This window comes from Balaenoptera ricei, chromosome 6 (genome assembly GCF_028023285.1).
Source record: "Balaenoptera ricei isolate mBalRic1 chromosome 6, mBalRic1.hap2, whole genome shotgun sequence".
NCBI classification, from domain to species: Eukaryota; Metazoa; Chordata; class Mammalia; order Artiodactyla; family Balaenopteridae; genus Balaenoptera; species Balaenoptera ricei.
The window spans coordinates 56,146,743-56,173,563 of record NC_082644.1 but is presented as its reverse complement, the minus strand read 5'-3'; the positions used below and the strand labels follow the sequence as shown (position 1 = coordinate 56,173,563).

Genomic DNA, 26,821 nt, shown 5'->3' with positions numbered 1-26,821 from the left:
GTTTTAAGAGTATGCATAAGTTTTTTGTGTATTTCTGGAATATTATTTTAAATCATTGGTTGTCAGTGTATCAATAATGTTTTCTCCTTTGAAGAATTTGCTTTAAGGTATGAGTCCATATAGTTTTTCAATCGTTGTATTTTTTTGTCTCATTATCCAGCTCTCCAATAAAGTATTTGCATTGAGAGGGATCAATAGAATTTGTTTCCCAGAAATATACAGAGGTCTACAAGTAGTCTGGTGCAAATTCATATACGTCTATTCCAGGTCAAGAGTAAGCCCTGTTAAGACCTATAAAAGTTTCTTGCTTGACTCTTTCTTTCTTGACCCTAGTTCTTTGTTCATTTTCCACATATATCTGGGAAAGGCTTCTTCTCCATACGGCTTGTGGAATAGTGAGATGGGCACAAAATCCTGAACTTGAATCCCAGTTTAAACCAGGAAATGTTTACGTCTGTGTGTTAAGTTTTCAGAGCTTCCATTTCCTCTTCTGGGAAGATAGTTATCAGCTCTACTTACCTCACCTGTTTTTGAGATTATCAGAAGAGATTGTGTTTATTAAAAATTTTTATAAATGGTAAAATGTACTATAAGGGAACAAAATTTGCCACTCCAAAAGTCTCTTTGGCATATGGATTATTTTGAGTCAAAAACAATCAGGGCCCAAAAGACTCAGGAAGAAACTTTGACCTTCCACCTGACTGCCTAAGAGAATGAAGATAGAGGACCTATTCCAGGAAGGGAACTATCACCATAGATAACTGTAGTATAAACTAGGTGTGTGTTGTCAGGGAAGAATCTAGCAAATTGTCTGTTAAAATTCCTCTCTGTGTCCTATTGTCTCTGCATGGTTCAGCAAACATTTGTTTACCACGAATTTGTTTTTCCATCTCCTTGTTAATTGCCTTCCTCCTAAACCACTAGCGCCAACATCCTCTTTTCTCTTTAGCTGAAAATGGTATTTAAGGAGAGGAGAGTTTTGGCCATTTCATTGAGTTACTGTGTTTTCCTGGGTCTCTCCCATGTACATATGTTATAAAACCTTTGATTTTCTCCTGTTAATCTGTCTCATGTCAATTTAATCCTTAGACCAGCCATAAGAACACAGAAGGGTAGAGAAAAATCTCTTCCTCCGCAACAGTGCTTTACAAACAGTTTTGAATATTTTTCAAGATTTAAGTTGAAATCAGCTCCTCCTTGAAATTTTTGTACTCATGGCTAAGAATCAGTTGCTCTTTCCTTTATGTCCAGACTTATGGCACTTAGATTCTATCCTTTATTAGCTTTATTTGTGCAATTCTTTGTTTCTGAATAGTTTTTGAAATTTCTTAAGTTCAAGAATTATATATTATTTCTGTGTCCTACAACATGAGCACTGTTTAATGAAATAAATGTAAAAAAATTAATTCATAAGAAACCTTGAAATAATTATGTTAACATTGTTAGATTTCCTTTTTTTTTTCTTTTTTTTGGTAAAAAGTTCCTGTATTGTATAAACTAAGGACCTCACGACTATTAAAATTACATTTTTATAATTTAGGAAAAAGCAGCCTCAATAGATCATTTTGTATTTAGGTCATCAGTTTTTCATATGATAGTTAAATATTGAAGGCTAATGTTATTTTAATAATAAAGTTTCCCTATGTACTATTTTTAGACTTTTTGTATAAATTGTTTTTCTCTGAAAGTATTACTTTTCATGAGTAAGAAAATGAGGGGGAGCAAAATATATCACCCCAAAATATGCCTCTTTGGCATATTGATTATTTTAGGCTGATTATTTTTAAGAAACTACAGACATAGGAAGAGCTCTGAAAACTGAGTAGAAGTTATCCCTTTGTAAGAAACATTTACATTTATAAGGGAAATCTCCATTTGTAAGGGGGTATACCTTGCTGTACCAGGAAGATGAAGATGACCAAATCTCTAAAACTGTAATCAGTGGAGAAGGCAAGGACCTAAATCTGCTTAACAGCCAGACCCTTGTTTACTGTGCTTTTCCTGGGAACCTCCTATAACTGACTCCCACCCACCAAAATCTTATGTAGTCTTTAGATGAAAATGGTATTTAAGGTGATGGCTTAGGCCATTTCAGGGAGTTACTCAGTTTTCCTGGGTATCTCCCAAGTATACAGGAGGTATACATGTTATTAAATTTTTGTTTTTCTCTTGTTAATCTGTCATATCAATTTCATTCTTAGACCAGCCAAAGAACCTAGAAGGGTAGAAGGAAATTTTTTTCCTTCCCAACAGTAGACTATAAAGCCAAAGCACTTACAGTCTCAGAGAACTCTGCAGAGCTTATTAGCATACTTAGTTCTGTGTCACATTGTGTAGAATTTTAACTTCTTTTACCATCTGCCCTTTATTCAACAGATGTATTATTGCATTTTAGAATGTATTTATGTACACCACCTTAGAATTATTTAGAAATTAAGTACTTTAGATTTATTTTGTCCTTGTGCTAAATGAAATTTTATTTTCATAAGTTAGAAATGACAATATAAATACAGTAGATTCTGGTTTGGGACTTTTAAAGGAATAAATTAAACTTTTCTGTTTAGGTCATTGAATTGGAAAATCGGCTAAAATCTTTTGAGAAAAGGTCAAGAAAATTAAAAGAAGGGAATAAAAAATTAATAAAAGAAAATGATTTCCTGAAATCCCTTGTAAAACAGCAGCAAGAAGACGCAAAGACCAGAGAAAAAGAGCTGGAACAACTGCAAAAGGGAAGTAAAGATGTAGAAAAAGATAAAGCTGAACTTCAAGTAAAACTCAGTGAGCTGGAGATAGAAGTCACTTCCCTAAGGAGACAAGTGGCAGAAGCTAATGAGTTGAGAAATGAAAATGAAGAGCTGATGAATTCAATGGAGAAATTACAGCGTTCAGCAGACAAAGCTAAATCTGAGATGGCCACCACGGAAGTGAGATCTGGATCTAGGCAATCTGATTGTAAGGCAACCACTACCAAGGTTAAATTTAAAGCAGCCAAGAAAAAGTGCTCCGTGGGTCGTTACCACACTGTTCTCAATCACTCCATCAAGGTCATGAGCAATGTGTTTGAGAACCTCAGCAAGGACGACTGGGAGGATGTGTGTGAGAGCAGGTAAGGCTCTCATTAACTTAGCTCAGTGGTGGGGACACTGTGCATATGTAAAGCACCAGCAAATGGAGATTGAATTTCAACTACTGTCGATTTGGTATTCAGAAAAAATACTGTCAGATCCTTTGAAATATCTTGGGAGGTCTTGTTCTGAGCTTATTGACTGAAATTTGCATGCAAAATTAGCCACAACTGCATGAGTGTTTGAATAGGTGCCAGGAAACCCAAAAGAAGGCAATGCTTGATTTCTTCCAGTGATGCTATTTTCATGCAGTCATGAGGCTTGAAATTGACAGTTTGGCAGGTTGATTTAATTTGCTGGCCCTTTGCATATTCACCACTGACAGCTAAGGATTCCCAGGCAAGCCTACTAAGTCGGTTTAGTTATCTTGTGACATGGCAACCTGGGAGGAGAAACATTTTTTCCCCTTAATTTAGTTAGATAAATTTTGAATGACCCATTTCAGCTTGTTACCAGATGTCTACAAGCTGTTTAACATCCTTTAAATTAAGAACCATCTTCACTAATTATTTCATGTATGCATTATGCAAAGTCATTGTGCTAACTTTAATTGAAGGTGGTTAAAAATTAGTTCTTTAAAGTTAAAGCTCTACAGATTCCTAGTTTTAAGTTATATAACCCCTAGTGAATAACAACAGGGGAGTACTAAAAATCTATAATATTTCTTACCCTTACCCCTGACTATACATTCATACGTTGAAGCACATCAGTAAAACCACAAAGGCAAGTGGATAATAGAACACCTTTTTTTATACCTAGATAATAGGGAAGTTTAATGTGGCCAGAATTGTTAACAGACACATGGAACAATTTTCCATAATTCTGTCTTGGTTTATGATGGCACATGTTTCCTTTTATTTTCCCAAGTTTTTTTTTTTTTTTTTTTTTTAATCTGCAGTCATGATCTGTTTTAGATTTGGGATGTTTCTGGATAGTTTTCTTAGACATAGATCTGAAACATTTTAAAATGCAATTCTCAAACTTGTTTGCATATTAGAATCACCTGGGGATCTTATAAAAATTCCAAAGCTCAGGCCACATCCCAGAACAATTAAATCATAACTTCTGGAGTGAGATACAAGCTTCAGTATTTTTTGAGGCTCTCCAGCTGATTCCAATATGCAGACAAGTTTGCGAACCACTGTTTTAAACGATCAGTGGTCATGCCTCTGGTCTTGAGGCAGGTGAAAAACTCAAAAACAAATTTACGAAAGTAAGGAAGAAAGACCAAATCTGCATTCCTATTTCTTTGTTACCTCTTCTAAGGTTTTCTTCCCTGTTCTCAAAAGCAGTTAGAGATAAAATCCTACTTAGCTTAAAACCCACTAAGCGTTTATCTTTGTCTTGCAGGAAATTCTGGTTTCATCTACTAATTATATCTCAGCCAGTTGGTACTACCACACTCTTCATAATATAGTGGTACATATTTACTGGTGTATGTATGTCTGAATAAATATGTGAAAGTTAAGGAATACACTCAGTTCAGTTTCATCTTCTTAGTGCATGTGCAGAAGGTCACGTATTTTGGGAGATGTATCACACAATATCTCTTAAAACATAGGATTGTCATTTGTTATTAGCAGTGAAACTCAGTTTTACACTTTGAGGATTAATTGTTACATTTCCTGCCTGACAGAACGGTCTCAGGAATCACTCAGCTGCAAAGAATTCTCAAGCAATTAGAAATCCCACAATGGAACTTCAGGACTTCAGGACATTCTATTTCTTTTAACTTTTCGTAGTCTGAAATACAAGAAATTTACTTGGATACTGAGGAAAATAGAACTTGGCCCTTTATATATTTGTATATAGAATATTATATAATTATTATCTTATGAATATTTATTTCCCATAGTTGAATTGTATTACAAGAGCATGATGTCAAAGAACAAAAATAATATGATTTAGTAACGAGCATGAAGACCTCTATTCATGGGAAAACATGCATGGATAAGGGGAGTCCAGTGCCTAACAAGCTGTGGAGCACTCTTTCAAGGGATTTGGGGCAGGAGGGAGTTCTATAGAGCATTATAAGAGGCAAAGCAGAAACAGGGCATGATTGGCTAGGAGGTCAGGGATTTTCTTGTAAAGCTAGCGGGTCCTATTTTCTGGGGTAAGGTAGCTAGCTAAAGTTCACAAACTAGCTAAAGCTGAATTGGAGGATTGTGATTGGTATATGTTAGCTTTCCTTGACAGTGATGCATTTCCCAGTAGTGCAGCTGACTTAGGTTCCAGTTTCTGACATGGGCCGGGCCGCTGGGGCAGCCTGCATTTTGTGGGTCCCGATATATGAATTATCTTTATCAGTGCCCATTCAGTGATAGGTAATAATCAGGAGGAGTTGTTAATACCTAGAAGAAGAAAAACAGAATTTCAGCAAAACATGTTTATCAAATCTGTGGATAACGTGACACTGAAAGGGCTGGAAAATACTTTACAAGATAGAATCAAAATCCCCAAAGATCTCAATGGACTGGGAAGATATAGTTATCTAAAAGACTACAGGGTCCTTTACTTGGCTATAAGATGTCAATTGTTCAACTCTGCAATGGGGAAAATACGGGACTTTGTAATAGTGAATGTAAAAATATATTTTGTTAAATCCTGTATGAGTCTCAGTACAATATGCATGCTGCAAAAGCTTGTACAAATTTAGTCTACATCTACCAGGAGTTCTACTAAGTACTTCTCATTGTACACTTGAAGTATGAAATTGAATTCTGGACATAATGCTCCATCAAAATAAGCTGGTGTACTTTCATGAGGGACCAGGATGGGAAAGCATCTCAAAAGCATTCATGTTAGGAGTACTTGAACAAGCTAGGGATGTTTTCCTTAGAGATGTTGCAAGCATCGTATAACTATATCCAAATAGTTAGATCATCCATGTGGAAAAGGGATTGAACTTAAATTTCTGCTCAGCATCAACACCAGCACTTCTGATCTTCTTCCCTTTATTTTTTTTCTTTAACACAAACTATTAACATACTATGTGTTATATATATGTGTGTGTGTATGTGTATATATATATATATATATATATATATATATATATATATATATATATATATATATACACACACACACACACACACATATATATATATAACTTACTCCTCTTCTTTGTTACCTGTCTCCCCACCCCACTGGGTTGAAAGCTACCTGAGGGCAAGGAGTTTCATCTATTTTTTTTTCACTCACTACTTTACCCTTGTGCCCAGAAAAGTGCCTGGCACATAGTTGGTGCTTAACAAGTATTATATTGAATTATGAATACCCATAAGAGATGGAACTAGATCAATGCGTGAAAGGCTCAGAGATTCAGATTTTGTTCCAGACAAGGAGAAAACTTTCTGTTAGAAATATTAAAGCTTTCTGCCCTGGGTCAGAAAGTAGTGAGTGTTCCAACCCTGCAAGCGTTAAAACATGTGCTTCCTGAGTTAACACTTGGAGAAATACTATAGAAGTGATGCTAGCAAGCATGTGATATTAGATAATCTAACTTCTTGATGAGATTTTATAATTTTGTAAAATATATTTAGACTAATTTTCTCTCAATATATTTAGACTAATTTTCTCTCTTAACAATGAGAACCAGTAAATGCCCAAATTAAACTTGTAGCTATCTATATAACCTGTGCTGTAATATTATTTGGTCTTGAACTTAAAGAGGTACATTTAACAACTCTTCTTCTTGGGCTTTATATCCCCCCCTTTTTTCCAAAATCAGTGATTCTGAAACACAGACCTTACAAAATTTGGGAACAATTATTGTAGAAACATCCCAGAAAATAAGTCCTACAGAGGATAGAGGAGACCAGAAAGAAAGCCAAACAGAAGACAGCCAAATGCAAGGAAAAGAAATAGTACAAATATATCCAAATGTAGATGGAAAGACTCCAAAGGTATATAACAATTTTGCTTAATTATAAGCTATGTTTTTAATGTTATCTCATGCTTCATAACTTAAATCAATTTTTGTTGCCAGTGATTTAATTTAAATCCTTAAAAAATTGTTTTCTTGGGAATATACAGTGAAAATACTCACTTTTTAATAATTTTCAAGTACTAATTTAGTATAATGTTTTGCATAGGTGAACATGGAAATAGATATAATTTTCCTGAATATAAATCTTAAGATATTTATATTTCAGCCAAAAAAAATAAATGTGATAATAAGCTCATTGCTGTTTCCAGGTATATAAAATATATGAAAAGAAGAAATTTCTGTTTTTATATTAGCCTTCATGATAATAAATTATTTAGTCTGACTAAATTTTTAAATTTCTGATTTCTATGTAATGTATTTTATTCCCCAGTGTATTTTTTTAATTTTGTTTTTCAGATTTTTTTCTAATTTCAACCTAATGTATTTTATTCCCCAATATATTTTATATTATTTTTTATTTTCTTTATTTTTATTTTTTCTAAACTTTTATTTACATGTTTGCAATTGAGATGCTTATTCTGCTTGTCTTTTTTTTTAACATATTAATTGGTGTATAATTGCTTTACAATGTTGTGTTAGTTTCTGCCATATAATGAAGTTAATCAGCTATACGTATACGTATATTCCCATATCCTCTCCCTCTTGCATCTCCCTCCTACCCTCCATATCACACCCCTCTAGGTGGTCAAAAAGCACCGAGCTGATCTCCCTGTGCTATGCAACTGCTTCCCACTAGCTATGTGTTTTACATATGGTAGTGTATATATGTCAATGCAACTCTCTCACTTCATCCCATCTTACAGTTCCCCCTCCCCGTGTCCTCAAGTCCATTCTCTACGTATGCGTCTTTATTCCTGTCCTGCCCCTATGTTCATCAGAACCTTTTTCTTTTTTTCTTCAGATTTCATATATATGTGTTACCATATGGTATTTGTTTTTCTCTTTCTAACTTACTTCACTCTGTATGACAGACTCTGGGTCCATCCACCTCACTACAAATAACTCAATTTCATTTCTTTCTTTGGCTGAGTAATATTTCACTATATATATGTGCCACATCTTCTTTATCCATTCATCTGTCGATGGACACTTAGGTTGCTTCCATGTCCTGGCTATTGTAAATAGTGCTGCATTGAACATTGTGGTACATGTCTCTTTTTGAATTATGGTTTTCTCAGGGTATATGCCCAGTAGTGGGGTTGCTGGGTCGTATGGTAGTTCTATTTGTAGTTTTTTAAGGAACCTCCATACTGTTTCTCCATAGTGGCTGTATCAATTTACATTCCCAGCAACAGTGCAGAAGGGTTCCCTTTTCTCCACACCCTCTCCAGCATTTATTGTTTGTAGATTTTTTGATGATGGCCGTTCTGACCGGTGTGAGGTGATACCTCATTGTAGCTTGAATTTGCATTTCTCTAATGATTAGTGATGTTGAACATCCTTTTATGTGTTTGTTGGCAATCTGTATATCTTCTTTGGAGAAATGTCTATTTAGGTCTTCTGCCCATTTTTGGATTGGGTTGTTTGTTGTTTTGATATTGAGCTACATGAGCTGCTTGTATATTTTGGAGATTAATCCTTTGTCAGTTGCTTCATTTGCAAATATTTTCTCCCATTCTGAGGGTTGTCTTTTCGTCTTGTTGAAGGTTTCCTTTGCTATGCAAAAGCTTTTAAGCTTCATTAGGTCCTATTTGTTTATTTTTGTTTTCATTTCCATTTCTCTAGGAGGTGGGTCAAAAAGGATCCTGCTGTGATTTATGTCATAGAGTGTTCTGCCGATGTTTTTCTCTAAGAGTTTTATAGTGTCTGGCCTTACATTTAAGTCTTTAATCCATTTTGAGTTTATTTTTGTGCATGGTGTCAGGGAGTGTTCTAATTTCATACTTTTACATGTATCTGTCCATTTTTCCCAGCACCACATATTGAAGAGGCTGTCTTTTCTCCATTGTATATTCTAGCCTCTTTATTAAAGGTAAGGTGACCATATGTGCATTGGTTTATCTCTGGACTTTCTATCCTGTTCCATTGATCTATATTTCTGTTTTTGTGCCAGTACCATATTGTCTTGTTTATTGTAGCTTTGTAGTATAGTCTGAAGTCAGGGAGCCTGATTCATCCAGCTCTGTTTTTCTTTCTCTAGATTGCTTTGGCTATTCGGGATCTTTTGTGTTTCCATACAAATTGTAAAATTTTTTGTTCTAGTTCTGTGAAAAATGCCATGGGTAGTTTGATGGGGATTGCATTGAAGCTGTAGTTTGCTTTGGGTCATATAGTCATTTTCACAATGTTGATTCTTTCAGTCCAAGAATGTGGTGTATCTCTCCATCTGTTTGTATCATCTTTAATTTCTTTGATCAGTGTCTTATAGTTTTCTGCATACAGGTCTTTTGTCTCCTTAGGTAGGTTTATTCCTAGGTATTTTATTCTTTTTGTTACAATGGTCAATGGGAGTGTTTCCTTAATTTCTCTTTCAGATTTTTCATCACTAGTGTATAGGAATGCAAAAGATTTCTGTGCATTAATTTTGTATCCTGAAACTTTACCAAATTCATTGATTAGCTCTAGTAGTTTTCTGGTGGCATCTTTAGGATTTTCTATGTATAGCATCATGTCATTAGCAAACAGTGACAGTTTTACTTCTCCTTTTCCGATTTAGATTCCTTTTATTTCTTTTTCTTCTCTGATTGCTGTGGCTGAAACTTCCAAAACTATGTTGAATAACAGTGGTAAGAGTGGGCAACCTTGTCTTCTTCCTGATCTCAGAGGAAATGGTTTCAGTTTTTCACCATTGAGAACGATGTTTGCTGTGGGTTTTTCATATATGGCCTTTATTATGTTGAGTTAAGTTCCCTCTATGCCTACTTTCTGGAGAGTTTTTATCATAATTGGTTGTAGAATTTTGTCGAAGGCTTTTTCTGCATCTAATGAGATTATCATATGGTTTTTATCCTTCAATTTGTTACTATGGTGTATCGCATTGATTGATTCTTCAATAAATATTGAAGAATCCTTGCGTTCCTGGGCTAAACCCCACTTGATCATGGTTTGTGATCCTTTTAATATGCTCTTGGATTCAGTCTGCTAGTATTTTGTTGAGGATTTTTGCGTCTATGTTCATCAGAGATATTGGTCTGTAGTTTTCTCTTTTTGTTACATCTTTGTGTGGCTTTGGTATCAGCGTGATGGTGGCCTCGTAGAATGAGTTTGGGAGTGTTCCTCCCTCTGCTATATTTTGGAAGAGTTTGAGAAGGATAGGTGTTAGCTCTTCCCTAAATGTTTGATAGAATTCGCCTGTGATGCCATCTGGTCCTGGGCTTTTGTTTGTTGGTACATTTTTAATCACAGTTTCAATTTCAGTGCTTGTGATTGGTCTGTTTATATTTTCTATTTCTTCCTAGTTCGGTCTCAGAAGGTTGGGCTTTTCTATGAATTGTCCATTTCTTCCAGGTTGTCCATTTTATTGGCATAGAGTTGCTTGTAGTAATCTCTCATGATCCTTGGTATTTCTGCAGTGTCAGTTTTTACTTCTCCTTTTTCATTTCTAATTCTGTTGATTTGAGTCTTCTCCCTTTTTTTCTTGATGTGTCTGGCTAAGGGTTTATCAATTTTGTTTATCTTTTCAAAGAACCAGCTTTTAGTTTTATTGATCTTTGCTATTGTTTCCTTCATTTCTCTTCCATTTACTTCTGCACTGATCTTTATGATTTCTTTTCTTCTGCTAACTTTGGGGTTTTTTTTGTTCTTCTTTCTCTAATTGCTTTAAGTGTAAGGTTAGGTTGTTTATTTGAGAGTTTTTTTGTTTCTTGAGGTAGGATTGTATTGCAATAAACTTCCCTCTTAGAACTGCTTTTGCTGCATCCCATAGGTTTTGGGTCGTCATGTTTTCATTGTCATTTGTTTCTAGGTATTTTTTGATTTTCTCTTTGATATCTTCAGTCATCTCTTGGTTATTTAGTAGCATGTTGTTTAGCCTCCATTTGGTTGTATTTTTTAGAGTGTTTTTCCTGTAATTGATACCTAGTCTCATAACGTTGTGGTAAGAAAAGATACTTGATATGATTTCAATTTTCTTAAATTTACCAAGACTTGATTTGTGTCCCAAGAGATGATCTATCCTGGACAATGTTCCATGAGCACTTGAGAAGAAAATGTATTCTGTGTTTTAGATGGAATGTCCTATAAATATCAATTAAGTTTCATTAGGTCATATTTGTTTATTTGTGTTCTTATTTCCATTTCTCTGGGAGCTGGGTCAAAAAGAATCTTGCTGTGATGTATGTCATAGAGTGTTCTGCCTATGTTTTCCTCTAAGAGTTTGATAGTGTCTGGCCTTACACTTAGGTCTTTAATCCATTTGGAGTTTATTTTTGTGCATGGTGTCAGGGAGTGTTCTAATTTCATACTTTTACATGTACCTGTCCAATTTTCCCAGCACCACTTATTGAAGAGGCTGTCTTTTCTCCACTGTATATGCTTGCCTCCTTTATCAAAGATAAGGTGACCATATGTGTGTGGGTTTATCTCTGGGCTTTCTATCCTGTTCCATTGATCTATATTTCTGTTTTTGTGCCAGTACCAAACTGTCTTGATTACTGAAGCTTTGTAGTATAGTCTGAAGTCAGGGAGCCTGATTCCCCCAGCTCCATTTTTCGTTCTCAAGATTGCTTTGGCTATTCGGGGTCTTTTGTGTTTCCATACAAATTGTGAAATTTTTTGTTCTAGTTCTGTGAAAAATGCCAGTGGTAGTTTGATAGGGATTGCATTGAATCTGTAGATTGCTTTGGGTAGTAGAGTCATTTTCACAATGTTGATTCTTCCAATCCAGGAACATGGTATATCTCTCCATCTATTTGTATCATCTTTAATTTCTTTCATCAGTGTCTTATAATTTTCTGCATACAGGTCTTTTGTCTCCTTAGGTAGGTTTATTCCTAGATATCTTATTCTTTTTGTTGCAATGGTAAACGGGAGTGTTTTCTTAATTTCCCTTTCAGATTTTTCGTCATTAGTGTATAGAAATGCAAGTGATTTCTGTGCATTAATTTTGTATCCTGCTACTTTACCAAATTCATTGATTAGCTCTAGGAGTTTTCTGGTAGCCTCTTTAGGATTCTCTATGTATAGTATCATGTCATCTGCAAATAGTGACAGCTTTACTTCTTCTTTTCCGATTTGGATTCCTTTTATTTCTTTGTCTTCTCTGATTGCTGTGGCTAACACTTCCAAAACTATGTTGAATAATAGTGGTGAGAGTGGGCAACCTTGTCTTGTTCCTGATCTTAGTGGAAATGGTTTCAGTTTTTCACCATTGAGGACAATGTTGGCTGTGGGTTTGTCATATATGGCCTTTATTATGTTGAGGAAAGTTCCCTCTATGCCTACTTTCTGCAGGGCTTTTATCATAAATGGGTGTTGAATTTTGTCGAAAGCTTTCTCTGCATCTATTGAGATGATCAGAATGGGAGAAAATATTTGCAAATGAAGCAACTGACAAAGGATTAATCTCCAAGATTTACAAGCAGCTCATGCAGCTCAATAACAAAAAAACGAACAACCCAATCCAAAAATGGGCAGAAGACCTAAATAGACATTTCTCCAAAGAAGATATACAGATGGCCTACAGACACATGAAAGAATGCTCAACATCATTAATCATTAGAGAAATGCAAATCAAAACTACAATGAGATATCATCTCACACCGGTCAGAATGGCCATCATCAAAAAATCTAGAAACAATAAATGCTGGAGAGGGTGTGGAGGAAAGGGAACACTCTTGCACTGTTGGTGGGAATGTAAATTGATACAGCCACTATGGAGAACAGTATGGAGGTTCCTTAAAAAACTACAAATAGAACTACCATACGACCCAGCAATTCCACTACTGGGCATATACCCTGAGAAAACCATAGGTCAAAAAGTGTCATGTACCACAATGTTCATTGCAGCTCTATTTACAATAGCCAGGACATGGAAGCAACCTAAATGTCCATCGACAGACGAATGGATAAAGAAGATGTGGCACATATATACAATGGAATATTACTCAGCCATAAAAAGAAATGAAATGGAGGTATTTGTAATGAGGTGGATGGAGTTAGAGTCTGTCATACAGAGTGAAGTAAGTCAGAAAGAGAAAAACAAATACAGTATGCTAACACATATATACGGAATCTAAGGAAAAAAAAAAAAAAAAGGCCATGAAGAACCTAGTGGCAAGACGGGAATAAAGACACAGACCTACTAGAGAATGGACTTGAGGATATGGGGAGGGGGTGGGGTGAGATGTGACAGGGTAAGAGAGTGTCATGGACATATATACACTACCAAATGTAAAATAGATAGCTAGTGGGAAGCAGCCGCATAGCCCAGGGAGATCAGCTCGGTGCTTTGTGACCACCTAGAGGGGTGGGATGGGGAGGGTGGGAGGGAGGGAGATGCAAGAGGGAAGAGAAATGGGAACATATTGTATATGTATAACTGATTCACTTTGTTATAAAGCAGAAGCTAACACACTATTGTAAGGCAATTATACTTCAATAAAGATGTTTAAAAAAAAAAAAATATCAATTAAGTCCATCTTGTTTAATGTGTCATTTAAAGCTTGTGTTTCCTTATTTATTTTCATTTTGGATGATCTGTCCATTGGTGAAAGTGGGGTGTTAAAGTCCCCTACTGTGATTGTGTTACTGTCAATTTCCCCTTTTATGGCTGTTAGCATTTGCCTTATGTATTGAGGTGCTCCTATGTTGAGTGCGTAAATATTTACAGTTGTTATATCTTGTTCTTGGGTTGATACCTTGATCATTCTGTAGTGTCCTTCTTTGTCTCTTGTAATAGTCTTTATTTAAAAGTCTATTTGGTCTGATATGAGAATTGCTATTCCAACTTTCTTTTGATTTCCATTTGCATGTAATATCTTTTTCCATGCCCTCACTTTCAGTCTGTACGTGTCCCTAGGTTTGCAGTGGTCTCTTGTAGACAACATATATATGGGCCTTGTTTTTGTATCCATTCAGCCAGTCTGTGTGTTTTGATTGGAGCATTTAATCCATTTAAATTTAAGGTAATTATCGATATGTATGTTCCTACTACCATTTTCTTAATTGTTTTATGTTTGTAGTTGTGGGTCTTTTCCTTCTATTGTGTTTCCTGCCTAGAGAAGGTCCTTTAGCCTTTGTTGTAAAGCTGGTTTGGCGGTACTGAATTTTCTTAACTTTTGCTTGTCTGTAAAGGTTTTAATTTCTCCATCGAATCTGAATGAGATCCTTGCTGGGTAGAGTAATCTTGGTTGTAGGTTTTTCCCTTTCATCACTTTAAATATGTCCTGCCACTCCCTTCTTGCTTGCAGAGTTTCTGCTGAAAGATCAGCTGTTAACCTTTTGGGGATTCCCTTGTATGTTATTTGTTGCTTTTCCCTTGTTGCTTTCAATATTTTTTTGTTTGTATTTAATTTTTGATAGTTTGATTAATATGTGTCTTGGCGTGTTTCTCCTTGTATTTATCCTGTATGGATATTTATCCTAGACTTGATTGACTATTTCCTTTCCCATATGAGGGAAGTTTTCAACTATAATCTCTTCAAATATTTTCTCAGTCCCTTTCTTTTTCTCTTCTTCTGGGAGCCCTATAATTCGAATGTTGGTGCATTTAATGTTGTCCCAGATGTCTCTGAGACTGTCCTCAATTCTTTGGGTTCTTTCTTCTGTATTCTACTCTGCGGTAGTTATTTCCAGTATTTTATCTTCCAAGTCCCTTACCCGTTTTTCTACCTCAGTTATTCTGCTCTTCATTCCTTCTAGAGAATTTTTAATTTTATTTATTGTATTGTTCATCATTGTTTGTTTGCTCTTTAGTTCTTCTAGGTCCTTGTTAAATGTTTCTTGCATTTTCTGCATTCTATTTCCAAGATTTTGGATCATCTTTACTATCATTACTCTGAATTCTTTTTCAGGTACGCTGCCTATTTCCTCTTCATTTGTTTGGTCTAGTGGGTTTTTATCTTGCTCCTTCATCTGCTGTGTATTTCTCTGTCTTCTCATTTTGCATAACATACTGTGTTTGGGGTCTCCTTTTCACAGGCTGCAGGTTCATAGTTCCCGTTGTTTTTGGTGTCTGCCCCCAGTGGCTAAGTTTGGTTCAGTGGGTTGTGTAGGCTTCCTTTTGGAGGGGACTGGTGCCTGTGTTCTGATGAGGCTGGATCTTTTCTTTCTGGTGGGCAGCACCATGTCCGGTGGTGTTTTTTGGGGTGTCTGTGAACATAGTATGATTTTAGGCAGCCTCTCTGCTAACGGGTGGGGTTGTGTTCCTGTCTTGCTAGTTGTTTGGCATGGGGTGTCCAGCACTGGAGCTTGCTGGTCGTTGTGAGGAGGTGGGTCTTAGCGTTGAGATGGAGGTCTCCGGGAGAGCTCTCACTGACTGATATTACATGGGGCCGGGAGGTCTCTGGTGGACCAGTGTCCTGAACTCGGCACTCCCACATCAGAGGCTCAGGCCTGACACCTGGCCGGAGCACCAAGACCCTGTCAGTCACACAGCCAGGTACGTGGGGATTTTTTGCCTTTTTGGAAGCCTGAGGTCTTCTGCCAGTTTTCAGTAGGTGTTCTGTAGGAGTTGTTCCACATGTAGATGTATTTCTGATGTATTTGTGGGGAGGACGGTGATCTCCTCCACGTCTTACTCCTCCACCATCTTGAAGCACCCACCCTCCCCAATGTATTTTAAATCTTAAAATATTGACGTTCCAAAACAACTTATTCAATAATTCTTATTATTGATACATCTTGTCATCAAAAGTTTTATCTATTCAACGTAAATCAGTGAAAAACTGAAAAAAGATTATTTTCTTTTGTTTAAAAAAAAAAACCAGATTACCGTTGAAGTAATGTATAAGGTTTTTTAAAAACCTAATCCAAAGTGTTTATTATTTGAGATCTGGCCAGAACTTTAGAGGAAAAAGTTGAAGGATGACAAAAGTTTATTTTGGTTACTACCATAATAAAGTTCAGATGAAGAATTATATTCTAAGTACCTGCTGATTGAGTGGTTGGTTGATAAATAGATTTTACAGAAAACTATTTTGTTATACATTATATCATTGGGAACTTTGTTTAGTTGCAGTCAATTATGTGCAGCTTAATGAGTTTATAAATAAAAGGAACTCATAATTCTTTTCATAAAACAAGAGAGTGTTAGTGTAGACTACTTTGAGTAGATCTGTGTACATTGTTGGCAGTCAGAAAGTAACAGTTGATCAAATTGTACCAACTGGGTTTGGCAAATAGTAGAACTTCTCACTCACTCCAAAGGTAGCCATTATCTTACCTTTAATCACTCCCCTTCTTTTCTTTATAATTTTATTTCTTCTAATATTATGGTTAATTTTGCCTGTTTTTGAACTTTATGGAATCTATAAGGTATGTCTTCTTTTGTTTCTGGCCTTTTTTTAAAATAAATAAATAAATTTATTTATTTATTTATTTTTGGCTGTGTTGGGTCTTCGTTTCTGTGCGAGGGCTTTCTCTAGTTGCAGTGAGCGGGGGCCACTCTTCATCGTGGTGTGCGGGCCTCTCACTATCACGGCCTCTCTTGTTGCGGAGCACAGGCTCCAGACCCGCGGGCTCAGCAGTTGTGGCTCACGGGCCCAGTTGCTCCGCGGCATGTGGGATCTTCCTAGACCAGGGCTCGAACCCGTGTCCCCTGCATTGGCAGGCGGATTCTCAACCACTGCACCACCAGGGAAGCCCCCTGGCCTTATTTTATTCAGTGTTATGTGGAGTTCATTCATTTTTATTGTTGTATATAGTATTTCATTGTCCGAATATATCACAATTTATTTATCCATTCTACTGCTGAATTTTGGGTTGCTTCAGTTTGGATTTCTTGCAAATAATGTTGCAATGAATATTCTTGTAAATGTCTTCCACTGTACTGGTATGGACCTGTCTGTAATGAAATTCCTACAGGGTAGAATTACTGTACCATAGACTATGTGTTTCTAAGATTTTTGGTGATACTGCTATTTTCCAAAGTGTTGTACCCACCAACAGGCTGTAAACATTTTTACTGCTTCTCATCAACGTTTGTTATGTTAGTCCTTCTTATCTCAGCCACTTTTGTTTGTATGTTGAGGTATATCATTGTGGGTTTAATTTACATTGTGTGATTACTAATAAAGTGTTGAATACTACTTTCTTACAATTATTGACCATTTGGAATTCTTCAATGAATTGCTTCCTCAAGTCTCTGCCCATTTTACAAATGAGTTGTCTGTCTTTTCCTTATTCATCTGTAGGAGTTCTTACATATGCTATATATGAGCCTTATGTTGATTATATACACTGTAGATATCTTGCCCTTCTCCATGCTATGCCTTTTCACCCTTTTTAGTGGAATCTTTTGGGGAATAGAACATCGTAATTCTAATGTGGTCAAATTTAACAATTTTTTTTCCTGTATGAATAGCACTTTTTATGTTCTCTGTAATTATTTTTTACCTACTTCAACTTAGATATTTTTATACTACCTTACTTGTTATCTTTTTCTATATAAACTGATTTACTGTTTTGATTTTTATGTCTGTCTGGCATTGATTTTTGCATGTGATGAATGATAGAGATTAAGTTTTACACTTTGCCCCACTGTGTTCAACAGCACCAACTTTACTGTAAATCACACATGCATATACATGTGGGTATGTCTCTAGACTTTTTCTTCTGTTCCATCAGTATATTTATCTATACCATACTGTCTCATTACTGTTATTGTATAGTACTCTTGATTGATAATAGAGCAAGTCCCCCACCTTGTTTTCTTTCAAGAGTCTCTTCAGTATTCTTGGTCCTTGGCTCTTTAGAATCAGCTTCTCACAGACAATCCTTTGGGATTTTGATAGAGACTGTATAAATATAAATTTAATAATAAAACGATGAGAAGACTCTGAAAGGTAGAGAGAAGACACACCAGGTAGGGATCTCAGAACTGGAAGAAGAACATGGTTGGTGAGTTCTCTGGGTTTTCATTTTGCCTGACATATCCTGGCCTGGGTGCTGAAGAAACCTGCATCTTGGAAAGGCCAATTGGTTAGATGATAAAAGCCCCCTGTAAAACCCTGTTCTCCCTAGTCAAAGGACCAGGAAATAGATAGCCCAGTAAGACAGAAAACTTTTACACAATAACTGTCCTACTCTAGCTGAACACCACAGAAAAAATTGCAACCCTACCTCTACCCCCACCAGTAAAGACCTAGTGGGGAACCTACACTTTAACTCTCACCTGGCTATAAGAAGGCATTCCTCCTCCTTCTAACAGGTACCAGTGAGGGGCCAATGGTAATGACTCCCTCCATTTATGTCATTAGAGACCACATGGGGAGCTGGACATCTACCTCTATCCAGCAATAAAAAGATGCCCCTTTCGTTTCCTAGCAGGGTTCCTCTAGATTTCAGAGGTGAAGTGCAGAAATTCGGACTTTCATAACCTCCCATATCTATAAAGCCTCCCACGCCCTCCCCACTGTGTCAAGAGAGGCCAAGTTAGGAGCAGAGACAAAGTCCTGCTCCATTTTCCAAGCAGGGTGGTATTAGCAGAGGTCTGTGGGGAGCCTGAACTTTCACCCCCACCAAGAGTAATGAGGTTCCCCTCCCCAACCAGGGTGTCAGCAGAGACCGGACTTCTATCCCCAACTGGCAGTAATGAGGTGGTCCTCCTTGCCCCATGAGTGTGGCATCAGAGGAAGCCTGCTAAAACAAAAGATTTAAATAAGATATGGAGTTTTGAAACATAATACCCAAAATGTCCAGGATATAACCGAAAATCACTCATTATAACTAGCAACCAGGAACACCTCAACTTGAATGAAAAAAAGGCAACAACAGAAGGTAACAGCAAGATGACATAGACAATCAAATTACATGACAGCACTTTAAAGTAGCTGTCATTAAAAATGCTTCAACAAGCATTTACAAACAGGCTTGAAACAAATGAAAAAATAGAACATCTCAAGAATGAAATAGAAATTCTCATCAAAGAAATAGAATATATAAAAAAGAACCAAATGGGAAATTTAACCAAAAAATAAGGTAACTATTTTGTGTCTGCCCCACAGAGGATGTTATCATTCCCCACCACTCAATTTGATGTCAAGACTGGTGACACCAAACACCCACCAAGAGAGGAAGAAAGGTTTAATACTTACATAATGGAATATAGAACCTAGAAGTGGCTCCACAAGTATGGAAAACAACTGATTTTTGAAAAGGGTGCAAAAGCAGTTCAATAGAGGAAGGATAGTCTTTTCAACAAATAGTGCTGGAACAATTGGAGATCCCTAGGCAAAAAAATAAACCTATACCTAAACCTCACACCTTATGCAAAAATTAACTTGAAATAGATCACAGATATAAGTATAAAACAAATTATAATACTTTCAGAAGGAACCATAAGAGAAAATCTCTGGGACTTAAGACTTGCTGAAGAGTTTTTAGACATGTTATCAAAAGCATGATCCCTAAAGGAAAACATCAAATTTGAGAACTTCAAAAATTAAGAACTTTTGCTTTGTGAAAGACCCTATTAAGAGGATTAAAAAGACATACTACAGACTGGGAGGAAGTATTTATAAATCATATATTTGACAAAGGACTGATATCTTGAATATATAAGGATTTTGTTAAAGCTCAACAGTAGAAAATCAAACAATCCAAGTAGAAAACAGGCAAAAGACATGAACAGACATTTCACTGAAAAGAATAAATGGATGGTAAATACGCACACATAAAAATGTTCAACATCATTAACCATTCGGGAAACGCAGATTAAGACCCTGATGAGATACACATCTGTTAGAACACCTAAAATAAAAGATAGCGACAATACCAAGTGCTAACAAGGATGCAGAGAAACTGGATCTCTTATGTAGTGCTAGTGTGAATATAAAGTGGTATAGCACTCTGGGAAACAGTAGGCAGTTTCTTTAAAAAAAAAAAATTATATGCTTACCATACAACCCAGCTCTCTCACTCTTGGACACTTATAGAAATGAAAATTTGTTTACCTAAAAAACTTGTACATGAATGGTCATAACAGCTTTATTTTTAATAGCTAAAAACTGCAACGACCAAAATTTTCTTTAATAGCTGAATGGTTAATCAAACTATGATACGTCGATACCATAGAATACTACTCAGCAATAAAAAAGATACAGGCTATTGCTATATACAGTGCCCTAGCTTTGTGACTTCAAATTTCTCATCTGGAGCTGGGGCCTAGGCTTTCTTTCCTTTCCTCCTATATTCTGCTTTGGTATTTAAATTGAATTTCAAGGTCACAGGGGATTATGAATTGTCCTATAGTTTGCTAGCCACTTTGCTTGTCACTTGTCTCTCTGGATTATTTTTTTTTTGGCTGCACCTCACGGCTTGTGGGATCTTAGTTCCCTGACCAGGGTTTGAACCTGGGCCCCCAGCAGTGAAAGCCTGGAATCGTAACCACTGGACCGCCAGGGAAGTCCCTCTGAATTCTTGCTTTACTTTATTTTTGGCCTCAGAATTTCCCTTAACACTTTGTCATGTTTAAAACATGCTTTAAGTGTGCTCCCTTCAAATTATAAGAATATTTCTGGATTTCTGATCAGTAATAATACTGGAAATGGAAGCCTCTTTTTTATTTTAAGTCCAGTTAATTTGATATCAAGTCTGGTAACTAATATTGGTAATTTGATAGTTCTATTTTGGATCTTTTTATAGTGGTAGATACATGACCAGCGCATAATATTAACTGAATCTTAATAAGGGAATGAAACATTTAAAAATATATCTTGTATACTGGTTCTGAAGACAAGTTCAAATGAGATATTTAATGAAACATAGTTCATTTAAAGGAAAGTAATTCGTTTAAAGGAAAACCCTATCTTAGATAGGAGTTTCTGGTATTTGTGTTAATAAATCAGTTCTATTACTTTAGGGCCATACCTTATGTATAATATAGTATAGTTTATGTATCTGTTGATATAAAATATATGGCTCGTTGTCAAAGTAACATTTGGTCAAATTTATTTTTTCCTTCCATTTTTATTATAATTATATGTTCCTGAATTGGGTTGTTTGAAAAAAATTCCTTTTTTTAAAGAAATAGTTTTCTAGATTGATATTTTTCCTGTTTTCTGGGCAATGAATTCTTAAACAAGACCACATATTTTATTATTCGGGTTTATAATATTTTGAAACATATTCCTATTTAAATTTTTGTTTCGGGAAAGCTTTTATACATCGGTGAAACGGTTTGGAACAAAAGTCAACGTGGCTTCATTTTATTTAGTCTCAGTGCATTGGAATGTCATGAGGAAAAGATACAGATTCATGGAAAGTTACTTTATTATCATCAACATTATTTTAGCTTCATTTGTCAGAAGGGATTTTTCATTCTACAATGGAGAACAGTATTTGAGAAAAGGAACTAGATTCCCAGAGAATACGTTATTAAATATAGTTATTTTATTTTTGTCACTTTTACTATTTTTGCTCCTAGCTTTTTAAACTGTTCATAGGTTAAATTTCTACTACTTTTGGGTTCATTTTTGTATTTTTATCTTCTACCTGCTAGGTCGTTAGTGCACGTATTATGTTCATTTATGAGTTCTTGGCATCAATTATAGAATTTTATTGTCCAGACTTCTTTTTTACTCTGCACAAATATGTTTTTAAGTAAAGAAGTATTGTATACTATGTCGGTTCACTTGAAATTGTTATTGAGTAATAATCTAATTTTTATGAAACTTTCAAATTTAGAATTATTTTCACAAGAATGCCGAAAAACCAACTTTTCAAAAGAAGAATAGTAATATTCAAAAGAGCTCACGTACGACAGGTCCTACCAGAGGTAAGAATACATATGAAATTAACAGTCTTTTTAATTTAATGAGATTTTTCAAAAAATTATTAACATTATTTTTATATAGTTAACAGAGAAAATTGGAAAAATATAACGGCCCAGAAGTCAAATAGCAGTATTATTTTATTACGAGAACGTATAGTATCCTTGCAACAACAGAACAGTGTACTTCTGAATTCCAAAAAAGCAGCAGAACTGGCTATTAAAGAATATAAAGAAGTCAATGAAAAGCTCCTTCACCAGAGGCAAGTGTCTGATCAGCGGTTTCAAACAAGCAGACAGACAATAAAGGTAAAGGGAACTTTACAAATAAATTACAGTAGACTATATTATAAAAATGGATATTTTGTTTTACATGTGTTGTTTGGTTCATATTTGTGTTAGACATGTCTATGAGTTTAAAAATTTCCCAGACACTGCTAACTGATGTAATGTTTAATATCTAGATTTCTTAAATAAGGTCTTATTAAGGAGAACTCCAAATCTTTTGACAAGTACTTTACTAGAATTCCTTTTCCACTTAGTTTTTTTCTTTACCCTAACATTTTTATGTGATATTTATTCTGTTATATCTTAGATTTTAAAAGCAGGCTCCATAAGTTCATTTAGCTCACCCATTTGCCCATGTCTAAAACTTTCCATTTATCATTATAAATCACATTATTAACTAGTAATTGCCCCAGCTCTTCTTTGCAAATACAAGTATAAAATGTGAAGATTTTAATATGAATATCTATATTAATGTGTTCCTATAACTTATATATATTTTTACTCAGGTGAGTTGAGTTTTCTGTAACAATTTTTAGACACAGTATACCTTACTGCTGGTTATCATAATTTAATCTTAAAGCAAATAAAAAAGAAAAGATTATTCCTTAAGTCTCTATTCTTTTTTAAAATTTTGTATTGAAGTATAGTCGATTTACAATGTTGTGTTAATTTCTGCTGACAGCAAAGTGACTCAATTATACATATATATTCTTTTTCATATTCTTTTCTGTTATGGTTTTATCACAAGATATTGAATGTAATCCCTGTGCTATACAGCAGGACCTTGTTTATCCATCCTATATATAATAGTTTGCATCTACTAATCCCAAACTCCCAATCCTTCCTTTCCCCACCCCTCCTCCCCCCTTGGCAGCCACAAGTTCTCTATGTCTCTGAGTCTCTTCTGTTTCATAGATGTGTTCATTTGTGTTGTATTTTAGATTTCATATATAAGTGATATCATATGGTATTTGACTTTCTCTTTCTGACTTCTCTTAGTTTGATAATCTCTAGGTCCAACTGTGTTGCTGCAAATGGCATTATTTCATTCTTTTTAATGGCTGAGTAATATTCCATTGTGTGTGTGTGTATGTGTGTGTGTGTGTGTGTGTGTGTATACCACATCTTCTTTATCCATTCATCTGTCGATGGACATTTAGGTTGTTTCCATGTCTTGGCTATTGTAAATAGTGCTGCTCTGAACATAGGGGTGCATGTATCTTTTTGAATTATAGTTTTGTCTGGGTATATCCTCAGGAGTGGGATTGCTGGATCATATGGCAACTCTATTTTTAGTTTTTAGAGGGACCTTTTTACTATTTTCCATAGTGGCTACAACAATATACATTCCCACCATCAGTGTAAGAGGATTCCCTTTTCTCCACACCCTCTCCAGCATTTGTTATTTGTAAATTTTTAATGATGTCCATTCTGACTGGTGTGAGTTGGTACCTCATTGCAGTTTTGATTTACATTTCTCTGATAATTAACAATGATGAGCATCTTTTCATGTGCCTATTAGCCATCTGTATGTCTTCTTTGGAGAAATGTCTACTTAGGTCTTCTGCCCTTTTTTGATTGGATTTTTCTTTGTTGTTGTTGTTATTGAATTGTATGAACTGTTTGTATATTTTGGAAATTAAGCTTCTGTTGGTCGCACCATTTGCAAATATTTTCTCCCAGTTGGTAGGTTGTCTTTTCATTTTGTTTATGGTTTCCTTTGCTGTGCAAAAGCTTGTAAGTTTGATTAGTTCCAAATATTATTGTTTATTTTTGCTTTTATTTCTATTGCCTTGGGAGACTGCTTAAGTGTCCATTCTTAAAGGTATTTGTGTGTATAAGGAATGATTTGTTGTTTACACAGAAGTAATATTTTCATCATTCTAGAAAATAATTTTTAAACCAGTATCACACATAATTTTAAATTATAAATTCCCTACTTCCAATATCTAGTGCTTTGATTCAAGCAATGCTTAGAAATGTTTTACTTATAAAAGATTAGTGGTATACTAGCTGTACTAATAGGAACTGTGTTTGGCCTTTATTCCAAGAGTGGTGTTATACCGAATCTTGACCCATGTTCCAAACTTACACTGGAAGTTACTTTCTATGATCTGGTTTTTATAAATGTATTAAGACTTGTTTTGTGACCTAACATATAATAGATCTTGGAGAATGTTCCATTTGCACTTGATAAGAATTTGTATTTTGCTGTTGTTGGGTTGAGTGTTCTATATATATCTCTTAGGTGTAGTTGGTTAATAACTGATGTTCAACTCTTCTGTCGTTGCTGATTTTCTGTTCAGTTCTGTCAATTATTGAGAGTGAGGTAAATGAAGTATCAATTATTGAGAGTGGGTAAAATCACCCACTATTATTATTTTTGGCAGTAACTTTAATGAAACATAATTCACATACCAGACAATTCTATCATTTAATTCAGTGGTTGTTACAATATGGACAAAGTTGTGCAACCATCACCAAAATCAATTTTAGAACATTTTCATAACATCAGAAAGAGACCCTGAACCCTTTGCTTATCATCCTTCTATTTCTCCATCTCTCTGAGCCCTAGGCAATCACTAATCTACATTCTGTTTATTTGGATTTGCATATTCTAGACATTTAATATAGATGGAATCGACAATATATGGCCTTTTGTGTCTGGCTTCTTTCACTTAGCTTAATGTTTTCAAAGTTCATCCATGTTGTAGCATATATCACTATTAGTGTAAGGACTTTGAAAATTTACTCTTCCATAAAAGCAATGGAAAAAAGGGCAAAAATTGTTGAGAATCAACATTTTCATAACACTGGGTACAGAACCAAGTCTTCTAAGGGTTAATGTAATATTCCTAAGGGAATTAATAGATGGTTCAAGGAAGTTACAAGTTTTCTAAGCTATGAATTCCTTATCTTTAAAAAGATTGAAGATCAAGCAGAAGTATTTTACATGAAAACTATAAAGCATTTTATAGAGACTCTCTGTGCACATTAGAGATCACTTACAATTCTTCAGTGAAACTCTGGAAATTAACCATACTTGCAAGGATCTAAGGAGTGTTTATTCAAGAAAAACAAATGTGTCTAGATAAGAACAGGAAACTTTGATGGAACAGGCATTTTAATTTGTCCCAACTCAGCAGTAGCCTTGGAAAAATAATAATGCATGTTCCCCATGCATCCTGGCAGCTACCAGAAGAATCAGAATGGAACTGGAGCTCCTTGTAAGCCTCATTCCCAATTAATTGTCATTATTTGCTCTATCCAGTGGTTCTCTGGAAGACCCCAGGGACTCTGATCTCATTCAGTGTGGACAGCTTTCTTCTTGGCAGGGAGGGGTTGGTGGATGGGGTTGTCAGCTACAATACAGGCAAGTGTCTTAACTTCAGGTTGCCTGAGGTGATGGATTCCAGTTTACGTCAAACAATATATTAACCAAACAGCTTGAATGGGGAATGAGATGCCCATAAGAGTTTTGAAAGGCTCTGACATATTCTTGGGAATCTAGAGGACACATGCATTCATAGAGCTATTTGCATGCTCAGAAAAGAAATGAGAAAGCCCAGTCTCTTGCCTCTATCTTACCTTAAGACACCATATAAAAAGACAGTCAATGTTAAGGCAGTATTATTCATAGCAGCATTATTAATAATAACCAAAAGGTAGAAACAACTGAAATGTCCGTTTGTTAGTGAGCAGATAAACAGATTGTGATATATTCATACGAGGAATATTATTAAATCACCAAAATTAGTGAAATATTGACACACAATATAACATGAATGAATCTTAATTTTTTCTTTTTTTTGGCTGCGTTGGGTCTTCGTTGCTGCACGCGGGCTTTCTCTAGATGTGGCTAGCAGTGGTACTCTTCATTGTGGTGCACGGGCTTCTCATTACGGTGGCTTCTCCTGTTGCGGAGCACAGGCTCTAAGTGTGCAGGCTTCAGTAGTTGTGGGTCGTGGGCTCAGTAGTTGTGGCTCACGGGCTCTAGAGCACAGGCTCAGTAGTTGCGGCACGCAGGATTAGTAGCTCTGCAAGATGTGGGATCTTCCCGGACCAGGGCTCGAACCCATGTCCCCTGCATTGGCAGGCAGACTCTTTTATTTTTTTTCATATCTTTATTGGAGTATAAATGCTTTACAATGTTGTGTTAGTTTCTGCTGTACAACAAAGTGAATCAGCTATATGTATACATATATCCCCATATCCCCTCCTTCTTGAGCCTCCCTATCACACCCCTCTAGGTTGTCACAAAGCATCAAGTTGATCTCCTTGTGCTATGCAGCAGCTTCCCACTAGCCATCCATTTTACATTTGGTAGTGTATATATGTCAGTGCTACTCTCTCACTTCATCCCAGCTTCCCCTTCCCACCCTGTGCCCTCAAGTCCATTCTCTACGTCTGCGTCTTTATTCCTGCCCTGCCACTAGGTTCATCAGTACCACTTTTTTCAATTCCATATATATGGGTTAGCATATGGTATTTGTTTTTCTCTTTCTGACTTACTTCACTCTGTATGACAGATTCTAGGTCCATCCACCTCACTACAAATAACTCAATGTTGTTTCTTTTTATGGCTGAGTA

At 35.7% G+C, this 26,821-nt stretch overlaps 1 protein-coding gene across 2 annotated transcripts in view; it reads left to right on the top strand.

The window, feature by feature from the left end:
- The window catches only part of CNTLN (centlein), a 354,675-nt gene that overhangs the window by 233,864 nt on the left and 93,990 nt on the right, over nucleotides 1–26,821 (top strand). For both annotated transcript variants that reach the window (XM_059924674.1, XM_059924673.1), the window contains exons 15-18: nucleotides 2,565–3,106; nucleotides 6,856–7,030; nucleotides 21,859–21,949; nucleotides 22,029–22,252. In XM_059924674.1, the coding sequence (XP_059780657.1) occupies nucleotides 2,565–3,106; nucleotides 6,856–7,030; nucleotides 21,859–21,949; nucleotides 22,029–22,252 (1,032 nt within the window). The remainder of the gene's footprint in view (nucleotides 1–2,564; nucleotides 3,107–6,855; nucleotides 7,031–21,858; nucleotides 21,950–22,028; nucleotides 22,253–26,821) is intronic.